The sequence below is a fragment of the Hakea prostrata genome, chromosome 9 (genome assembly GCF_041222555.1).
Source record: "Hakea prostrata isolate BN-2017 chromosome 9, UWA_Hpros_2, whole genome shotgun sequence".
Lineage (NCBI taxonomy): Eukaryota > Viridiplantae > Streptophyta > Magnoliopsida > Proteales > Proteaceae > Hakea > Hakea prostrata.
The window spans coordinates 1,574,850-1,593,715 of record NC_142608.1 but is presented as its reverse complement, the minus strand read 5'-3'; the positions used below and the strand labels follow the sequence as shown (position 1 = coordinate 1,593,715).

At 36.3% G+C, this 18,866-nt stretch overlaps 2 protein-coding genes across 2 annotated transcripts; one reads left to right on the top strand and one right to left on the bottom strand.

The window, feature by feature from the left end:
• Positions 1-1,769: 1,769 nt before the first annotated feature.
• LOC149003939 (SEC14 cytosolic factor-like) lies at positions 1,770-8,677 on the top strand. The gene is made up of 11 exons (XM_089168584.1): positions 1,770-2,081; positions 2,181-2,209; positions 3,406-3,489; positions 3,594-3,647; positions 4,293-4,370; positions 4,537-4,590; positions 5,723-5,782; positions 5,869-5,964; positions 7,421-7,522; positions 7,756-7,836; positions 8,028-8,677. The coding sequence occupies exons 1-11, from the start codon at positions 2,027-2,029 to the stop codon at positions 8,343-8,345; spliced, it is 1,011 nt and encodes a 336-aa protein (XP_089024710.1). The 5' UTR covers positions 1,770-2,026; the 3' UTR covers positions 8,346-8,677.
• Positions 8,678-10,231: 1,554 nt separating this feature from the next.
• LOC149003938 (WEB family protein At5g55860-like) lies at positions 10,232-16,870 on the bottom strand. The gene is made up of 3 exons (XM_089169316.1): positions 15,984-16,870; positions 13,715-13,929; positions 10,232-12,348 (listed from the first exon to the last, which is right to left on the bottom strand). The coding sequence occupies exons 2-3, from the start codon at positions 13,889-13,891 to the stop codon at positions 10,597-10,599; spliced, it is 1,929 nt and encodes a 642-aa protein (XP_089025442.1). The 5' UTR covers positions 13,892-13,929; positions 15,984-16,870; the 3' UTR covers positions 10,232-10,596.
• Between the last annotated feature and the right edge of the window lie 1,996 nt (positions 16,871-18,866).

The window sequence follows — 18,866 nt, the reverse complement described above, 5'->3', positions numbered from 1 at the left end:
TGAAGGGTTTTTCTTTTTTTTTTTTTTAAACTTTTGTCCAAATGAGCTTATGATCTTATGTACACCTTGATTACATTTTCAAGAAATAGTTTTAATCTTTGTATGTGAAAATTCTAAATGTATAGCTTAATGATAAGATTATTGGTAGGTTTTTAGTCAAAATCCCATCAATCTAGTTAAAATCGGTTGGTTGTTCAATGTAATCTTACATGTTATGATTACGATATAAATCTTTTGTTAAATTATACGTCGAGATCTTAAAAAAATTGAGATCCCTCTCTGGCTTATCATCATTGGTAGAATGGTAGAAATCCATAATTATCAGTGAAGAGGTCATGGGTTCGATCATTGCAGCAAGAATCTCCCTCCCCCCTGAGGATGTAATCAAGGTGCGCCCAAGTTGGCCAGGATGAACCTCATCTTCCAAAAAAAAAAAAAAAAGAGGTTTTAACGAGGTACATTATTTATTGATAGATATCAAAGGAGTAATGTTATAAATAATATTTATTTATAGATGTTCATTACTCCTAAAGAAATTGTACTTCCAATTTAAATACCAACTATTTCATGATACAATTTTAGTGATTCACATTCCCATATTAATTGAAGATCACAGCCATCTCATTATATAATGTTGGCAGTCAATATTTATATTTATGTACCTTCTATTTTGGGTGACAATCTATCATTCCATTTATATATATATATATATATATTTTAAATAAACTTTATTAAGACCTGGGCATAAACCGAGGTGAAACATTCAGCCAAGGAGTGGATAAATGCCAAACTGTCGAGCCCGTAATCGACAGGGCCTTCCTTGCTAGGGCATGAGCAATTACATTGCAAGTCCTAGAACTAAAAAAGAAACTACATTCAAGGAAATACGATTTCAATTTCCTTATATCCTCTATTATAGGTTGAAGAGTCAGAGGGGTTGGTGTCTTCGGTTGATGTAAGATTCGGATCAGTTCTGCACAATCTGTCTGGAACATAGTTCGATATCCTTCCATATTAAGATCATCTTGTTGTGCTTGATAATATATATTATATTTCTTTGTAGACTATGATATTTTCATATCAGAAAATATTATAGTTCAATTATAAATATGTAATGAATAACTCAATAAATGAGTTCAACTCATTTTGTCTTTCTTTTTGTATTCAATATCGTCTTTATTTTATAACAAATCAAAAATAAAACCCCTAATCCTAATTCATCCCTTGTGGGCCCCCTCCTAGATTTGAAATACTCATTTAAATGCGTGAAATTACCAAAAATAAATAATAATTGGACAATTCAAATTCTACCGCATAAGGGTATTTCTGAAAACTAATCCGTCACACGAATCCTTACCATAAATGTTCTTACCAAGTTCATTCCACACGTGTAGATGGTAAGAAAGTAAACTGCCTTGGACAAAAATGTCTTTTCACACTCCAACATCATTTAACATGATAGGAAGTTTCAGCGAATTTCGGCCGGTTCAAAAGGTAACGAATCGAAATTAAGGTCGAAAACGATATTTAAACCTCAAAAGTAAAATTTCATATATGACGAAACATTTAGTGTGACCGTCACATATTATTACGTTTGAATTATCTATGTAACTGTTACCAAAAAAAAAAAAATTTATCTATGTAACATTAGATATTACTTTTATGGAAAGAATATATTTGATCGATTAATTATAATTTTTCGAAAATTGTAATTATTAATTCAAATTAATTGAACAATATGTTTCTTCCTGATAAAAAAGGACCAGAGGTCAGAGCTTCATTTCAGAGAAAGAGACCTTCTCGTCTCAGGCCCGCCTTTCTTGACACTCTCTCTCTCTGTTGTTCTTGTTCTCTCTGTGTCTCTCTCTTATATATCTCTGTTTCTTCTTCTTCTTCTTCTTTCTCTGGTTTTCTTTTTTGAGTAGAGAAAAGAAAGAAGAAAACGAGAACAAATTTTGATCGAAGTTACTAAATATTTAGCTTTTTACTAAGAAGAGCTAGTTTTGGAGATCAAAAAGGGGGCGAAATGGGAGTCGCTCCTCAAGATGCGATCAAGCAGTTGGAATCTTTAATCGATCAAGGTTACTTCACTTTCTTCTTCAGCGTCACTGATCTTCAATTTCAACATCCCTAAGCAGTTTTCTCATGTTCTCTTCTCTTCTCTTCTCTTCTGTTTGCAGTCGATGAGTCATCGAAGAAAACCTTTCAGGTTGGTATATGCACTGAACTGCACAATTTTTTTTTTCGTTTTCTGGTTGGGAACTTGGAGGATCTGTTTTCTATCAATTGGTCGTTGCACTCTCGAGTTGATTTTATTTGCGTGCTTTGAACTGCTGTATCTTCCTTTGCTTTGTTCCGTTTTTTAATTTTTAACAACCATCAAAATTTTTGAGTTTTCTCGTACATATCCATCGTATCATTGAAGTGTTACTCTGAATGTACTTAGTTGGGGCAGCAGTACTTCGTTGTTTGAACTGGTGAAATTTGAGATTTAACTCGCCATTCTTCGATGCTGAGGTTGCCCTTTTAGTGTAGTTCGTTTTTTTTGTGTTGTTACTGAAGTTTTGTCCCTCATGTTTGTACTAATTGAACATAATTGTTTGAGCTTTGAAATTGATTGTACCATCTGGTGGTGTCTGCAATTTGACAACGGGGTACTTTTGCTGCCAATCTACTATACCTATATAGCAGCACTTGGCAGATCTAATTCACTTTTCACTCTCAATTGAACATCCTCGTTGAGATCATATGATCCGGGCTCTTTTTATTGGAACTGCCTGATCTCTTTCATTGGGCTTGTGATGATATAACATGGGTCCTCCTTCTTCTTCTTTTATCATTGTTAACTGCTCCTGCCTCACATAACAAGCTAAAATACTAGAGAGAACTACTAAAGAACTATTGTGGTTCACATGTTTGTGTGTCTTGCTCCTTCATCAAGTAATCTTCAGCTTAAGTAGATTACCCAAGTCATCTGAGGCCAGGAACAGGATAGAGATTCGGAATAAATCTTAGGAAGGTAAATGATGTAATTGGAATTTTTCGTATCTGTTGAACTGCAGAATACATAGTACACATCCTTGGTATAAGAATCATGCTGACTGCAGATTTTCTTGTGGTTACAATTTACAAAAAAAATGAAATCAAAGAGACTGGCCAGTGGAGAGTTACTACATTCAATCAGAAGATTACCTGGTTCTAATGTTGATTGGCAATAAGTACTTGGGCACAGTGAATGTTGCAATCTATAAGTGAACATCTGGTTTTTGGGCTTTTATGCTCTTTCCCATACTGTTTCTAGGAAATCTTGCTTGTGTCTGCCCCAGTCTAGTGATTAATGAGAAGACTTTCTGATTTATGAATTTTCACAACTTATACTTAAATATTTGTTTCTTAATGATTCAGAATATGCATCAAGGGTATCCAAAAGAAACTTTGGTGCGGTTTCTAAAGGCAAGAGAGTGGAATGTTGCCAAAGCACATAAAATGGTGAGTTTCAGTTGTCTTCAGAACTATGATGTTGCCAAAGTGGAAAATAGATGCTTTCCTATCTTTCCTGATTTTGTACCGATAATGCTCTTATTGTGTTCCAGTTGGTGGATTGTTTAAACTGGAGAATACAAAATGAGATTGACAATATACTGGCGGTAAGAGTTCATGATACTTGACTAATAATTTCAAACTTACATCTTTTAATCAGCTAATCTAATTCAAATATTGTGCCATTTTATGCCTCTGCATAATTTGTTGCTGTTTCTATTTCCAACAACCAATAATGTTTGTTTTCCATCTACTATTTGATTGAATTGATCTGGTTAAATTGTGGGAGCTGCACGTAAAAATTTGAATTGTTGATTATCTCGTTTCACTTTCTGTGCAATGATATTTCCTTTTCATCAAGGGTTTGTGGATTGAACCACAAATCAGACCCCAATCATCAATTGGCATGTATTCATCCTGTTGTGAAAATGTGGAAGTACTTGGTACTTCTAGATTAGCTTGTCGTACTACAAAGTACAAGGGGTAGACCTGCCCTAAGTTTGTGGTTTCAGACCGTTGAACTTGAAATTACCTTGGTTCAAATTTACAAATTACAAGGAGGAGAGCTTTGGCTCGAGTCAGGAGATACTGTCCTGTATCTTTTACCATGAAAAGTTGATACATAATGTTGGAGAGTTATATTGCATATGTTGAAGATTCTTGATGATCTTGTTGTGAATGAAACTTATAGATAGAATACCTCACATTGTGCCCGTGCCCTTCTTAATTTCTCTAATTTTTTTTTCCAACAGAAACCAATAGCTCCGGTTGAGCTGTATAGAGCAGTTCGTGAGTCCCAGCTTATTGGAATGTCAGGTTATTCGAAGGAGGTATACATGCAGTCTTATTGAATACCATTGTGGCATTGTGTATAATGTCTTGCTAAATGGTGCTGTGATTTTTATTTTGAAAAAAATCAAAGTTATTCCACCAAATGCACCTTTTTTGATAATTACAAAATTCCCTCAAGTTTTAGCTTCTTTGGTTATTTGATAGGGTGTACCTGTTTTTGCCATTGGCGTGGGGCTCAGCAAATATGACAAAGCATCTGTAAGGCTTACCATATTTCTTCAGTTTCTTTCTATGGTCTTACCATTGAGATGCTGATTTTTCTTCTTCTGCTGAACTAAATATTATGACTTTGATTTGCAATGTGGACAAACAAAAAGAGTGTGTGTTGATGTTTCAAAAATAATTCTAACAACTTGGTAGAACTTGTCCTCCTTTTTTTTTTTTTCCGTGGATCCAAAACTTGTTCATTTATTTGTTTGTCAGGAAAGAGAACAGTTTATTTTTCCTGAGAGTTTGTCTCTTTTTTTTTGGGTAAATTACCTAGAAGATTATGACCTATTTTTAACCTTCTAGATTCATGCAAAAATAATGGACTGGCCAAAATTCACTAGATTATGAAATTTCTTGTTTGAACAATTCCTCCTAAAAGTAAGATCCCTGGGTAAGCTCTAAAGGTCAAATGGTCACACATTCTTCTTTTAAATCGGAATTCTATTCTAGGATGGCCTTAGATCCTCTGACGTTTCACGGACTGGTAGACCATCCATGGATTGAGATGAAGAAATAAGATATGGTATCATTAATGGTAGAAACCAGATGGCGAAAGGGAGTCAGACAGAAGCCTGCAACAACACAGAAATGTCCTGCCCAAATGATTAGAAGTCTAGAATGGTTGAAAATCCACACAAACACCTTTCCACTCTTAAGTATGCTCCTAAAGGAATTGATACACATCTACATTCAGTGAGATAAAGGATTTTGGTCAATTTCAGAAAGTGTAACCCTGCTTAAAGAGATCAACGATTGATGCTTTCTGATAAAGGAATTGGTAGTTGGTACACATCTGTGTTCAGTGACATGCAGATACATCCTACGTACCTGTTAACTTTCTGTGAGGGTTAGGCAGTCATTTCAGTGTGACTAGAATTGTGTTTCTTTATGCCAACAAATTTCTCAGTGCAGGTATAAATTATACATTGAGCTGTCATTGTTATTTAGTTTGAAGGGGAAATACATGTATATGCAACATAATTAATTGAATCACCTTCAATAGCACTCACAGATTGGGATGTGCTTCTTCCACGGTGTTGTTTTACTATTTGGTGTATCTATGCTTACCTTCATTTAGCTCCAGTTTTTATGGTAATTTACCATACTTTGTTTCATGTAGGTTCATTACTATATTCAATCGCACATCCAAATTAATGAATATCGAGACCGTGTTATTTTGGTGAGTGTTATTTAGGTTCATTACTATATTCACTCGCACATCCAAATTTACCCTGCTCTTTCTTTTAACTCAATGGTTTTGTGTAGCCTTCAGCAACAAAGAAATATGGGCGATTTATTGGCACCTGTGTGAAGATTTTGGATATGACTGGTTTAAAGATTTCAGCACTGAGCCAAATTAAGGTATTTTTTTAACTGATTTTAGAAACTACTTTTTCTTTGGTCTTAATTGTTTTATGTGGGAGAAGGGGATGAAATATCTGACTTTCACTCCTTTCCTTCTAGATGGGAGGGGGTAAAGTAAGTTGAACCTCTTTCTCATCCACTTTCCAAAGTCTCTTAGGAACACGTGCACTTGCCCGCAGTATTAGGTCTGTTGATTCTTTGTAAACCCCACCCATGTTCAACTTTTCAATTGATTTATGAAATGGTTTTGATGTATAAATTATTGGTGATTTTGGCATTACTGTCAATAATACATACTCTGACAGTTTCCCCCAAAATTAACAGTATTAGAAATGAGGCTTATGTCAGGTTTAAAGCAGAATTCTGGATAAAAGTCTGAGATCAATGTGCAGTGATAATTATGGAGTTGTTGGCAGTGTATGCTGGTGAACTAAGGTGTACTCGGAACATGAGGGAAATAATCCTTATACATTTGCCTTTCCCTTGAGGACTCAAATTGCTGAGAAAACTTCGGGGCTCCTATTCTCTGAAGTCTGAACAAAAGGGAGCTATGACTATGCTCTTGTTGATGATTTTGTGGGCCTTAACCTAGTTGAACTTCGGTATGCACTTGGACTTGAGCTTAAGAAGCCTCATTTAGTTCATATTTGGTTCTAACTTAACCTACAATTGTGTTGCAACGTTTATACCAGTCACAGATGGTTTTCTGGTGTTGCCAAGCACCAGTGCTATTTAAAAATGCATCTCTCAGGGTCGGGTCTGCAATAGAGCAAGCTAGCATGGCATTTTATTATGATTTTTTTGGTGAGGGGAGAGGAAAGAAGATATGAACCTCTCCATAATTCAAAATCAGTCTTCATCCATTTGAATATTATAGCAATGGATGGATTTATTGACTTTTCATTAATCTGATTTAGACAGGGGATGTGCTTGCCCTCGGAAACGATTATTCCAATCGCTGCTCTGGCATATTCACTGAACTTTATTGAAGAAGGTCCCAGCAATTTCTATGCCATCATCTTCAATGACGAGGGGCAACCCACTTAAATGACCTTTTAAGTTCTTGAGCACATATCCTTGTGGGAATGATTGTTTCCACAGTTTTCAAGGAGTAGACATGAGATGACCATCTGACCTTTCCATTGATATCCATCCTAGAGCAATTATGGATAAAAATGAGGAAACTGATATTAAATCACAAACAACTGCAGAGTATATCCTCCATCTTTGTGTATTTTGTCATTTCATTCTATGATTCTTCCATTTATCTTTGTTCACCTGCATTTCTCTGTTAAGAGTTGCATGATCAGAAAGCAATTCTCCTTTTATGTTGAAGATTTTCTGGATAAGTGCTTATTTTTTATTTCTGTGTAGAGATGCTCCTAGCTTAGAGCAGTTCACTTGGTTGCTTTGGTGTTTGCTTAGCTATTTTTTAATTCATCTGCCAATGCAGTTATTGACAGCTATATCTACCATTGACGATCTAAACTATCCAGAGAAATCCGACACATATTACATTGTGAATGCTCCATACATATTTTCAGCTTGTTGGAAGGTCAGCCTTTTAACACCTTTATTGGATTCAAAACCCAGTGTTCCTCCATGTGTAGATTTCTGAATTTTTGCATGCGATTCAAGACCTTATCACCCATCAGCTTGTGTTTTTGTATGTTCCTGGAATGGTATACCACACAATTTTTCCATGAAAATGTACACCCCAGTAATTGTTGCATGACAGTGTATACCCAGTTCATGCCAACTTCATGCATTCTCCTGAACTTTTGACAGGTAGTCAAACCTCTATTGCAAGAGCGGACTAGGAGAAAAATTCAGGTGTTGCAGGGTAGTGGTAAAGACGAGTTGCTGAAGGTAAGATCATCTGGTGTATTTTCTGGTGGTCAGTTGTTTATTTTTGAATATATATAGGAATTGTACTTGGCAGATGATTTGTTTTTGGACATTTGGTACTTGGTTCAGTTTATATTATTAGTCATCATGCTTGCTAATTATATGTTCCAATATAGATCTTTAATGTTTGTGACCCTGCATCATGTATTTAGATCATGGACTATGCGTCCCTACCGCATTTCTGCAAAAGAGAAGGTTCAGGTTCATCCCGGTATTCAACTAATGGAACCGATGATTGCTTCTCGTTGGACCATGCTTTTCATCAGGATCTATACAACTACATCAAGCGGCAGTCCCTGTGCAAAGAATCGATTGCACCTGTCAAACAATGCTCTTTCCATGTAGATGTGCCTGAGCCAAACCTAGAAGAAAAGAAGATTGCTCAAACCATAGAATCTGAGTTTCACAAGATTCGGGATAAGAATGGTTTCTCTCATTCAATGGATGACCTGAAAATCAGTGGTGAATGAGAGGAAGGAAATTGTCTATGTAACATATAATGTCGCGAGTTGGCACTTTGGGGCTCGATCTTCTTGTGATTTATAACAGTTCAGTATGAGAGCCGCGGGTAGGATTTTGCAGCTCCTCCCAGATTGGGGGTGTCAATGCCTTAGGATGTAATAGTACTTGCTTGCATTGGCTTGATGCAGGCTTTATAGGAAATCTAATTTGTTTATGTTACTTGACATGTCATATGTGGGTGAGCTGGTTTGGAGATCTCGAATGAGTCATCCATGGGAAGCCAAAGAAAGAATTATGAAAACAGTCCTTATTTAGCTTAATTATTATCTTATTTTGTGTATTTTTTAAAATTATTAATCTAATCTTTTACTTTTTATACAATTACTAATGTCTCCTGTCATTGGGCTTCGTTAGTCAACTGCTACCAAGTCATCTTCAAATTTTTCATGAACCCAAAAAATAGCCTGATGTTTTCAACTTGAACAAATCCTTGCCCAAGGCATTGAAAGTTGCAGTTTAATCCAATTTCATCTTGCTTTGATAGACATTAATCCAAATTTTAAATTCAGTGTCTACTGGAATCTAGCATCTGGGTTTTGCTGTCTTTCCTCTCTATCACAAAGCAAGAGTAGAAGAGAAGAATTTCGTCATGCTGACTTGCAATAGAACCAAGGTTCGACTCGTGTCGCCGTATTGGACCTTGGTGACATGTCGCCAAAAGTCGCGCGACTTTTGGCTAGGGTTTGATGAAACAATCGAACCCCTGTTTTGAAGGGTATTTTAGGTCATTTTGACATGAAATTTGACGTGTAACCTAATTTGAGGCCAATAAACACATTGGGAGTGTTATTTTGACCTAAAACATCACCTAACCTAAAGTTTATAATTGGCACATGTCCAGCTATATGCGGACAAAACTGGAAGTTTGAAAAATTCATATAAACTAATGTAAATATGCAAAAAGAACACAAATACACAAGTAGTAAAGAGATGTACTAAAGTTTACAATTCATTATACAATTATGTTGAGTATGGCTCATGCTTCACTTTGGCAAAAAGCGAACGAAAAATCGGCGAAAAACAAACGAAAGGCTGTTATGTATGGCGAAGGTAGCGACTTATCCGCCGATTTTTCGCCGACACAAGGCGATATGTCGTCGATATTTGGTATATATCGTGTCGCTAGGGGGAGTCGTGTAGCCCCCCAGCGACATGGCGACATATCGCCCTGTGTCGGCGATATGTCGCCGACACAATGAACCATGAGTAGAACTAGTTGAGGGTTTCTGTATCCGGTACACCAACAAGTGTTGGTCTAGGTCTACATTTGGGTCTTCATCATATTTTAAATGGGGACAAAGATGTTCTGCTACTCTTTGGTTTCCAAAATCATATCTCTTGAAAAAAAAAAATCCAACATAACAAGAATATAAAGGAAAAATTAGTATTCATTATGAGTTTTATAAATGAAGGTAGCATTGCTGTTTTGGTTTCTTAATTCTAATGAAAGGCAAAATAGATGTAACATATCCTATCTTAACAGCCACTTAATACCGTTAAAAATGAGGGGACAGCACTAGTTTTAGTAATTAAGCTATATTGCTGGAGAACAACAGTAACCTAATTGATTTCATGGACATTTTTCATGCAAAATGGTCTATCCTCATGAAGCAGCTTTGAAACTTTCAACACAACAGTAATCATCTAACATAAATGACAATATTTAGGGATGGAAGCGATGCCTTTGTCTCATTGTCAGTCTCTTTTATTTTTCAATTTACTCTTGCTTTCCATCACCTTACATTGAAAAATACAGAACCAAAAGAAATTCAAAGAAAAATACTAATATGGTATAGGTGACCCATCCATCATTAGTGGGTTACATATTATAGATTTCAGGGGTCTAATTTTCTCAGCTAAAAATAAAATATATTTAAATAAATAAAGGGATTCATGGACTTTTAACACTTTTAGGTTATGCAATGCAACCTACAGTGGGGAATGCACCCAAATCCCTAATTCCAGTGAACCAAACAAAGTGAGCTTTTAGAATACCTACTGCAAGTATCATTATTCTTTTCATATTTCAGATAATGGACAATGGAACTACTATTAGTAGACACTAGTAGTTTGAAATTTATACAACCCATGGAGGTGTTTCTTATCATTCCCACCCTCTACCCCTCCTTGCCTTCATATTGCTCATAACAGGAATAACAGTAATCAACATAAAATTCACACTGGTTTCCCCCCAGGGAGTTAAGAGAGGGAAGCACCCTCAACCTGATTCTTCTTCCTAGTGAAGATGCCACTGAGATTGGAAAATAGTGCCTTCCTTGGCACAGATCTTGTTTTCTCCAGCTTTTGGAAACCACCAACTTTGTCTAGTTGGTTCTGCTTCTGAACCGAGGCTTTTTGTGTTGATGAAGCTGCAAAAACCTCTGACTCAATTATACGGGCAGCGGTCTCAGCTACTCTCTTTTGTTCTCTATCACGCCATCTACGAAGTTCTCCCTCCACAGCTCTCTTTGCTGCCTCTGCCATCTCTGCTTTCTTCAAAGCCTCCTCCGTTGAAGCTTTCATCTCCTCTATCTCTTTCTGGCTTGCTTCCAACTTAGTTAGTGCTTCTTTCTCACTTGCCTTTATGGCTTCTACCTGAGCCATTGCTGCTTCAACTTTCATTTCAGCTAATTTATCAGATTCCTCAACTTTCCAGGTAAAAGACTCAAATTCCTCCTTTGATAATGTGATCATTGCACCAGATTCTGATGTTGAAGCACGAGCTGCAGTTGTTCTTTCAGACAATATCTTAATCTGATCAAGGGCCATTGCCTCTGCTGCCTTTGCTTCTTCTGTTTCTTTCAGTGCAATCTGCAGTTTCTTTTCTGCTTCTACTAGGGCAGCACCGGTGGCTTCAGCTTCTTTCTTCACTTTTTCGGCATTTCTCTTTGTTTCTTCTGCCTCAAGTTTTGCATTTAACGATTCTAAGGAAATCTGTTTGAGGGTCAAGATTAGCTCACCTGAAGCATCTTTGGCTTTAGATTCTTCAGCAACGGCAGCCTCAAGTTCAGCCTTACTTTTCCGGAGCTGGACATGCAAGTTCCCAGCAATAGATTCAGTCTCAGCTTCCTTCTCCTTTAGTTCGGAATGTTCTTTCTTCATTTTTTCCAGCTCTTCCTTGAGGGACTCCACCATGCTCCGCAGAGAGCTTTCTTCTTCCACCACTTTGTGCAATGCTCCTTTAGCACCATCAAGCTCTGATGTCACATTTAACACAGAATCTATATCAAAAGCCAGGGCATTTTCCTTCTCCTTGCATAAAGTCCCCATCTCAGCATCTGTTTCAGAAAGCTTATTTTTGAGGTTCATGGTAAATTCAGGATCTAACTCTTTCTTCAATGATAGCAGTTTATTCTCAGCTTCATCCATGGCTGCTCTATAAGATTGCCTCTGAGCATTTTCTACCTCAAGTATCTTTTCTTGCTCCTGACGGGCTTCCAAAGAAGCAAGCTTCACTTGCCTAAGTGAATCTTCGGTGATTGCAAGCTCCTTAGACAGCTCTGAGGCCTTTTCTGTATTAGCCTTCGCTGCAAGTTCGGCTTCTGCTGCTTGCTGGACTGCAGCAGCTTTTCCTTCTATGGATGACTCAATGTCTTGCTTGAATTTCCTCAATTCTTGTTTGGCAGCATCAAGATCAGAAATGGTGGCAGCATACTGTTCTCTTGCATTGTCCAACTCATGTTTCCATGCATTGTCGGTTTCAACAGAGTGACTAGAGTTCATTTCTAGTTGCTTTATTTGGCTCTTTGCTACATCTGTCTCTTTAGTTACCAATTCTGCAGACTGATTTACATTGTTCAGCTTGCTGGATAAGTCCTCAACTGTTTGTTTAGCCTTTTCAAGCTCAGCAAGTGCTTGCGTCTTCGTAATTTCTGCATTTTTCAACTGTTCCTTGAGCCTGTTTAGCTCTTTTAGGGCCAGGTGAAGTTCTGTCTCCGTTGCCGGTACCCCCTGTGGCAGAACAAAATAAAATTGGAAACACAGATCTTAGACATAATGTCAAAATGAAACTATTGTTTTAAGTGTATTTCAAATCAAAGACTCTTTAAACTGTTGGACTAGTACCAGTCAACAACTTTGGTACTCAAAAGTTGGGATTGAATATAATTTGCTAGTAAAATGGGAATTCAAGAGTGGCAAAGCCTGCCTTTTCTAGCCCAATAATACAGAACTTGCACCTAATTGGTGGAGTTTGGACTCTAAAGACCGGTGAAAATCACCTCATCAATTGACATTAAATAACACTAAATCCACATCTAATGTACTAAAAATTATTGCTCTTTTAAAGTCTGTGCACCAAAAGGCCACATGGATGATGATGCATCATAAGTTAAAATGGTTTTTATTGCAATTAAATGCCAATACCTAAAAGTGAATATATAATTGGTGTTTGTTCAATATTAATTACCTAAAATGAATTATATAATTCACTTTTATATTGCATATAATCCAGACCAAATGCGAACAAGTTCCATCTTTTTAATCAAAACAATTTATATTAGCCATTAGGTATACCTTTAATATTGAACCTATAAATAAGATGTTTTAATTATTTAAATATCTTGTTCTTAGTAATTCTAGTAATGCAATTCTGTAATAAGTATTTGTCAAAGTACAAAGTAGGGAAATGAACAGAGAGTAATATAGGGTAAACGTACTTACACACACAAAAAGAAAGAAAGAAAGAAAGAAAGAAAAAAAAAAGAGAGAGAGAGAAAGAGAAAGTAGTAAAGAAATATGTCAAAGTTTACCGAGAAGTGTAAGATTCAAAGGGTATACAAGGAAATTAGTAAAAATATATGAGCGTATTTGACGAAGTAAAAATATAGCCAAGTTCAAAGGCTTCATGCTTTTATAAAAGTTATATGATAATATGACTGGATACTAGAAGGCCTACTAGGTTTAATTTGACATTTATCCCATCCTTATTGGTTAGATTGAATACTTATCTGCCTCCATGGTAAAACAGGGATATCTATGGGTTGGGGTGGTTTCTATCTTGAGTGTCATAATCCAATTAACAGTCAGTCCCATGTTAACATCTAGAGTTGTCAACTAGGCCAAATCTAATAATGTGTGGTCTTGAACTCAAGAAGCAAAATTAACAATCATATTCAACATAAGAAAATTCAATTACACTTTTTGCCTTCTGACCAGGCAAGCAGCCCCTTCTACCAAGCACTGATGGTACTCCACTCACTGAAACACATCTTAGATATGTCATTTTTCAGATATTAAAACAAATTAATTAATATCATAAAAACCAAGAAGTTTGTGTTTCAGTTCTCAAAGTCTAGTGACCCAATTTCAGAAATACCTCTATAGAGATAGATCTGGACTTCTTGAAGCCTGGTTTCTCTGCTGATGTGGATCCTTCACCAAACAAGCTGACTGCAGCTTTGACGGATTGAAATGGTGCCCTAGTGTCAATCTCTCCCACTTCTCCTGCTCTTGGAGAGTCCATTGAGTTCTGCGGAGCTCTCATAACCATCATGCCTTTTAATTGCTTAAGTTTTCACCTCCACTGTCCACCTGTTAAGAGAGGTTTCAAATTAATACATCACTGAGCTACCATGGTGGTAGGTATGAACCCAGAACACATCACAAATGCAACTTCTAAAATCTAAAATAACAAAGGAGGTTAAAAAACGAAAAATCTTTCTGAGGAAAGGTGGAGTAATTTATCTCAAAAGGAAATAACATCTGAATTCAGGCTAAAGAAAGAAAGGCTTTAAGAAACATGTATGTTCTATTTTTATCTTTTCCTTGGCCACAAGTAAACATTTCTTTTAAGGTAAGAAGCAAGAAACTGAGAGAGACATATTGTTTCTAATATCTGATGGTGAACCCAAGAATTAGGCCTCACTTCACTTACCCAGAAGGACGCTGAGAAAAAAGCTTCTCTCATTTATTCTGGGATGTGGAGGTTCAAATGCCAAAGTATTCCCCCTCAAGCATCTAAATCAATATCAGAACCCCCAATAATTGAAAGGAAATATATGGTCCAGTTTGAAATCAATAAGATGGTGTAGAGGAACCATGAATGAGTGAACAATGACCCATCCATTAGATAAGACTACTACGATTGATCACAAATCCAGTATGGGGTGGTAATGGTGCTCAACCCACACTTTCAACCCAAAATAGTTCTGCAACCCCATGATATTTTATAACTCACGGAAGTTCAACAGATAAACTGAACAACAGGGTCTGGACCTTAGTTGAAGAATAACTCTCCCGCTACACAGGGTCATTTGGTTATAAGAAATCCCATTACCTAGGTGATTAACCAAATATTGCTTGCACAGAGATTTACCAGGATTCACATTCCCATGCTTTATGGCAATAAAACCCAATTCCTCTTCCTTGCTGTGATTGCTAGCTTAGTAGACCAACCATTTATTAGCAAAAACCTAATTAATTGTAACCACATCAGAGCTTACAAACTAGGAAAAAGGCATTTCCATTAATGGAACAATGCCTGTATTCCCAACTCAAACTGTTGCTTTCCTCAGCAATGGAAGTGCCTCCTCAAAATCTCATGAAAGTGACAAACATATCTCCAACATCTCAAATGATGAGAATTGAGTCAGGATTCCCTAAAGTGCCGTGGTATGACACATTTAAAATATCATAATGGAATACCAAATAGTAATCAGACATGAAGATCTTGAAGGATTAGTAGAAACGTATTGCTAGCCCTATTATCATCACCCAGCTCACAGGTCAGATGTGTCAAACAAGCAACTTGGCACCCGCACAAACCGATCATTCCCCATGAACCACAGAATACGGCAGGGGATGGCAATAGAAGAAGAAAAAGAAGAAAAAAAACCAGAGGTGTAAAAAAGGATGAAAACCTATAAGTTGGTGGAGACTCTCCCTAAAAAGGATCAATATTGCATCTTGCACATGCAGGGATTAAATAATCAGACTTGTGTCTGTACAATAGATGGATTGGAATAAGAATTGGCCAAGCCCGAACATCATTCCTGCCAATTCAAATTGGATGACCCAGACAGGATTTTTAGCCAATTCTCGACACCTTCTAAATTGATATCAGAATCAAAACCGTTTGCCTCAATATCGAGCATATGGGTATAAAATGTCCAAAAGCTGATCAACAGAGGACATCCAGTGATATAAGTAAGTTCTACCGAAACCCACAAATTAACACCTTAGCTGCCCTGAGACTCGACCTTAGGATTGCAAGTTGATCGCCTTAGCCATCAACTTTCGTAATTGCATTTTGAATTTCTCAGCATTGTTATTTTTTTTCCTCTTTCAAAATAACCGTTATATGAAGATAGAATGCCAATAAACCCCCTTCAAGTTCTGAGAGAAGAGATACAACGCATTCATCTTCTGCATGAAATTCTATCGGCAGTCAAGCATACCCACCAGATAGAGGATTCTTGTTGGGAACTTCAAAGTTTCTACGAAGACATACGTTGAGAAACACGGTAACATATAAATTTATAACAAAAGTAATATGAAATGTGGAGCAAAAGAAAGCGAAAAAACACCATTGAAAAAAGTAGGAAGCCAAAAAAACTCGAAGAGAAGGAAATGCATGAAGAACATACCTCAGAATCGAGTGGTCAAAAAAGCCTTAAGAAATGTTCTTCCAAGACCTAAAGATCAGAGTCATAAACCCTAGAAAAGACCGTTGTATCTGAGGAATACCCAGGAGGCTCAAAGAATAAAATGCCTCAAACTCCACAAATCCAGCAACAAGAAGGTTTCTCCTTGCAATCTCCAATCATAATAACAAATGCAAAGCGGTCATAACCTTGAAGACGTAATACACGAATAAGCCAGGACAGAGACTTGGGCAATACCTATGAAGATTGCAAGAAAGAAAAGCAGCTTCTAAGCGTTCAAAGAGTTAGGCTAGACCTTTCTGTTTGAATGCAGAGGACCTGCAAGTGTTTTTCCTTTTTCTTTGAGGGGTTATGCAACGGGACTGCAAGTTGATTAGGAACCAAGGGCACAAGGATTGCAGAAAGGACGAAATGGGCTTGTGAGAAATGCGATTCTGGGGAAGATGAGATTTCAGATTTGAAAGTTCAAAAGTGGTTTGATGCAGTTTTATATGAGACAAAATTCTGCAAAACCTCTAAAAAAGAGAAACTGACAGGGGATTAGACGGATGAGCCAGGTGACCTGGCCCAGGTCAGGGATTTCAAAAACAACTTGTTAAATAAAATGGATAGAGGAGAGAGAGAAAGACCATGAAGCAAGCAAGCAACCCCTCCCTCTCTCTTTTTAGCTCCAAAATTTTGAAATTGTGGTTGGCGTTTTGCACGCAAAGACGGGAAGACAACCAGCCAACCAGGCATGGTTTGAGGAAATTACTTGAATACCCTCTAGATACAGACAAAGATAGGAGGCCACGAGGGTGTTTTCATGTCTTCAGGTGCTCATTTTTTATCATTCTTTCCTTCTGCAAATTGGATAAATATACACCTATGGAGGTTTACATGATCAGAGATGGGGTTGGTAATGGTAGCTGTCAAACTCAAGACCCATGTTGACCCAGTCTCCAAAATGAATCTGAATCGTCAGGATCTAATTGATATTATTATTCTTATTCGATTGGAATCAGGAAAATGACTTCCAGGTTCATCACCTTATTCTGCACATGTCGTGCTTGATGAAATGTCTGCTTCATCCGAGAAAAAAATAAAATCTGCTTCGGGGGCAAATGGGCTTGAACATGAATGAATTAAAAAGAGTGAGGATGATAGGTAGAGTCATGTTCTCTTACATTTCTTTACTACACTAAAGGGATAGAACCCATATATAGGATTTCTAGTAGATTTTACTGTGGGTTCTACTTCTATTGCCTGATGAAGAGATGCGAGGAAAGTAAATATCTTTACCCTAACAAGTAGAGAATCCAGATTTATTATCTAGTTCTTCAGCTGCATGTTTATCGCTTTGATATGACAAAAATATTGGTTTGAATTTCTAAAGATAAATATACTTAGATGAAAACATGCATGTTTCATTACATGCATGTTTCATTTACTCTTTTCCTATTATGTAAGTGTGTGGTCCAGATTTTATGTATAAGAATGAGTCTAAAGACAACATGTTTCATTTGTTATTTTCCTATATGTATTCTTTTTTAGAGAATATATATATATATATATTAGATAAATAATGTTTAATATAGCTTTACATTGGAAGAGATCTTCCATTAGTCTTCCTTATGAAGATAATTATTAAATATTTTTGGTTGATGCTAAGGATCAAAATTCAACTCTTGTTCCACGGCTACCGCCATGACAAGAAACCTTTTAGTTCCTGTAAACTAAAAAAGGGGGAATTTCATGAACAGGAAATGCTATTTGACTAAGAGCTGTTTAATGCCAGTTACTTAGGGTTTCCCACCCGGCCTTTCGCGATTATTGAGATTTCAAATATCTAGAGATTTCAAATCTATGGAATCATAATTTATAAAATTAAATGTTTGGTTGTGGAATAAAATTTGTGGATTCATCCTAAAAATCTATTTGATCAACATGATTTTTGTGAATGTGCAAATGTATAGCTTTTTTGAAATCTCTAGATTTCACCCCTTACCCATAAATCTACAAATTCACGTTTTTAGTGTAAAAAGGTGAATCTCTAGATTTCATGAATCTAGAGAATTTTTCAACCAAACGGGTATAATTCTCAGATTCATGAATCCAGAGATTTGAAACAATTGTTTGAGAGATAGGAAATTATTCTTTAGCAAGCAATGAAATATCTGTTGGAAAATATTTTTGGAATGAATAAGTTTGGATTAACCGGCACCAATAGTAACAGTTAGATATAACAATTAATGATATTATATTATATTATATTATATGATTGGATGAAACTAGACTAGAATTCCAACTCAACCCATGCCCAACTTAATCTTCGAATTGAGACATCTTTGTTCAAAACTAATCATCTCAAGCTCAACCCCTAATTTTAGATTTTTACTTTTTATTTTCTTCTCAAAGAATTTTATTTTAGATTTTAGCTTTGTAAATATTAGGTCTTTATGGTCAGAAGATTACTTAATTGGAAATGAGTCAAATGACCAACACCTTTTAATGAAGAGATAATGGGTTCAACTCTCTTAAATTACATATGCATTAGTGTCTCCCCCTACCCCTTCAACAAATATAAAAACTAATCAAAAAAAATTCATGTCTTTTCTTTAACTTGATTTTGACTAATGAATTTTACCTTTTTTTTTTTTTTGATTAATGGAGTTCTATTATAAAAAATAATAATAATAATTAACATTGCCTACTACAGTTGGAGTGAAAGATCATATAATTTATTCCTTTGTTTGCCAGTATTTGTACCTACGTTTGCATGTATTGTTTGTCCAGGTAGAAGCTTTTTTTGGATATTTTTTCATGTAGAAGTAATAGTACTGTGTGTCGGCGAAATATCCGATACACGGCGCACCGAAATCAAGG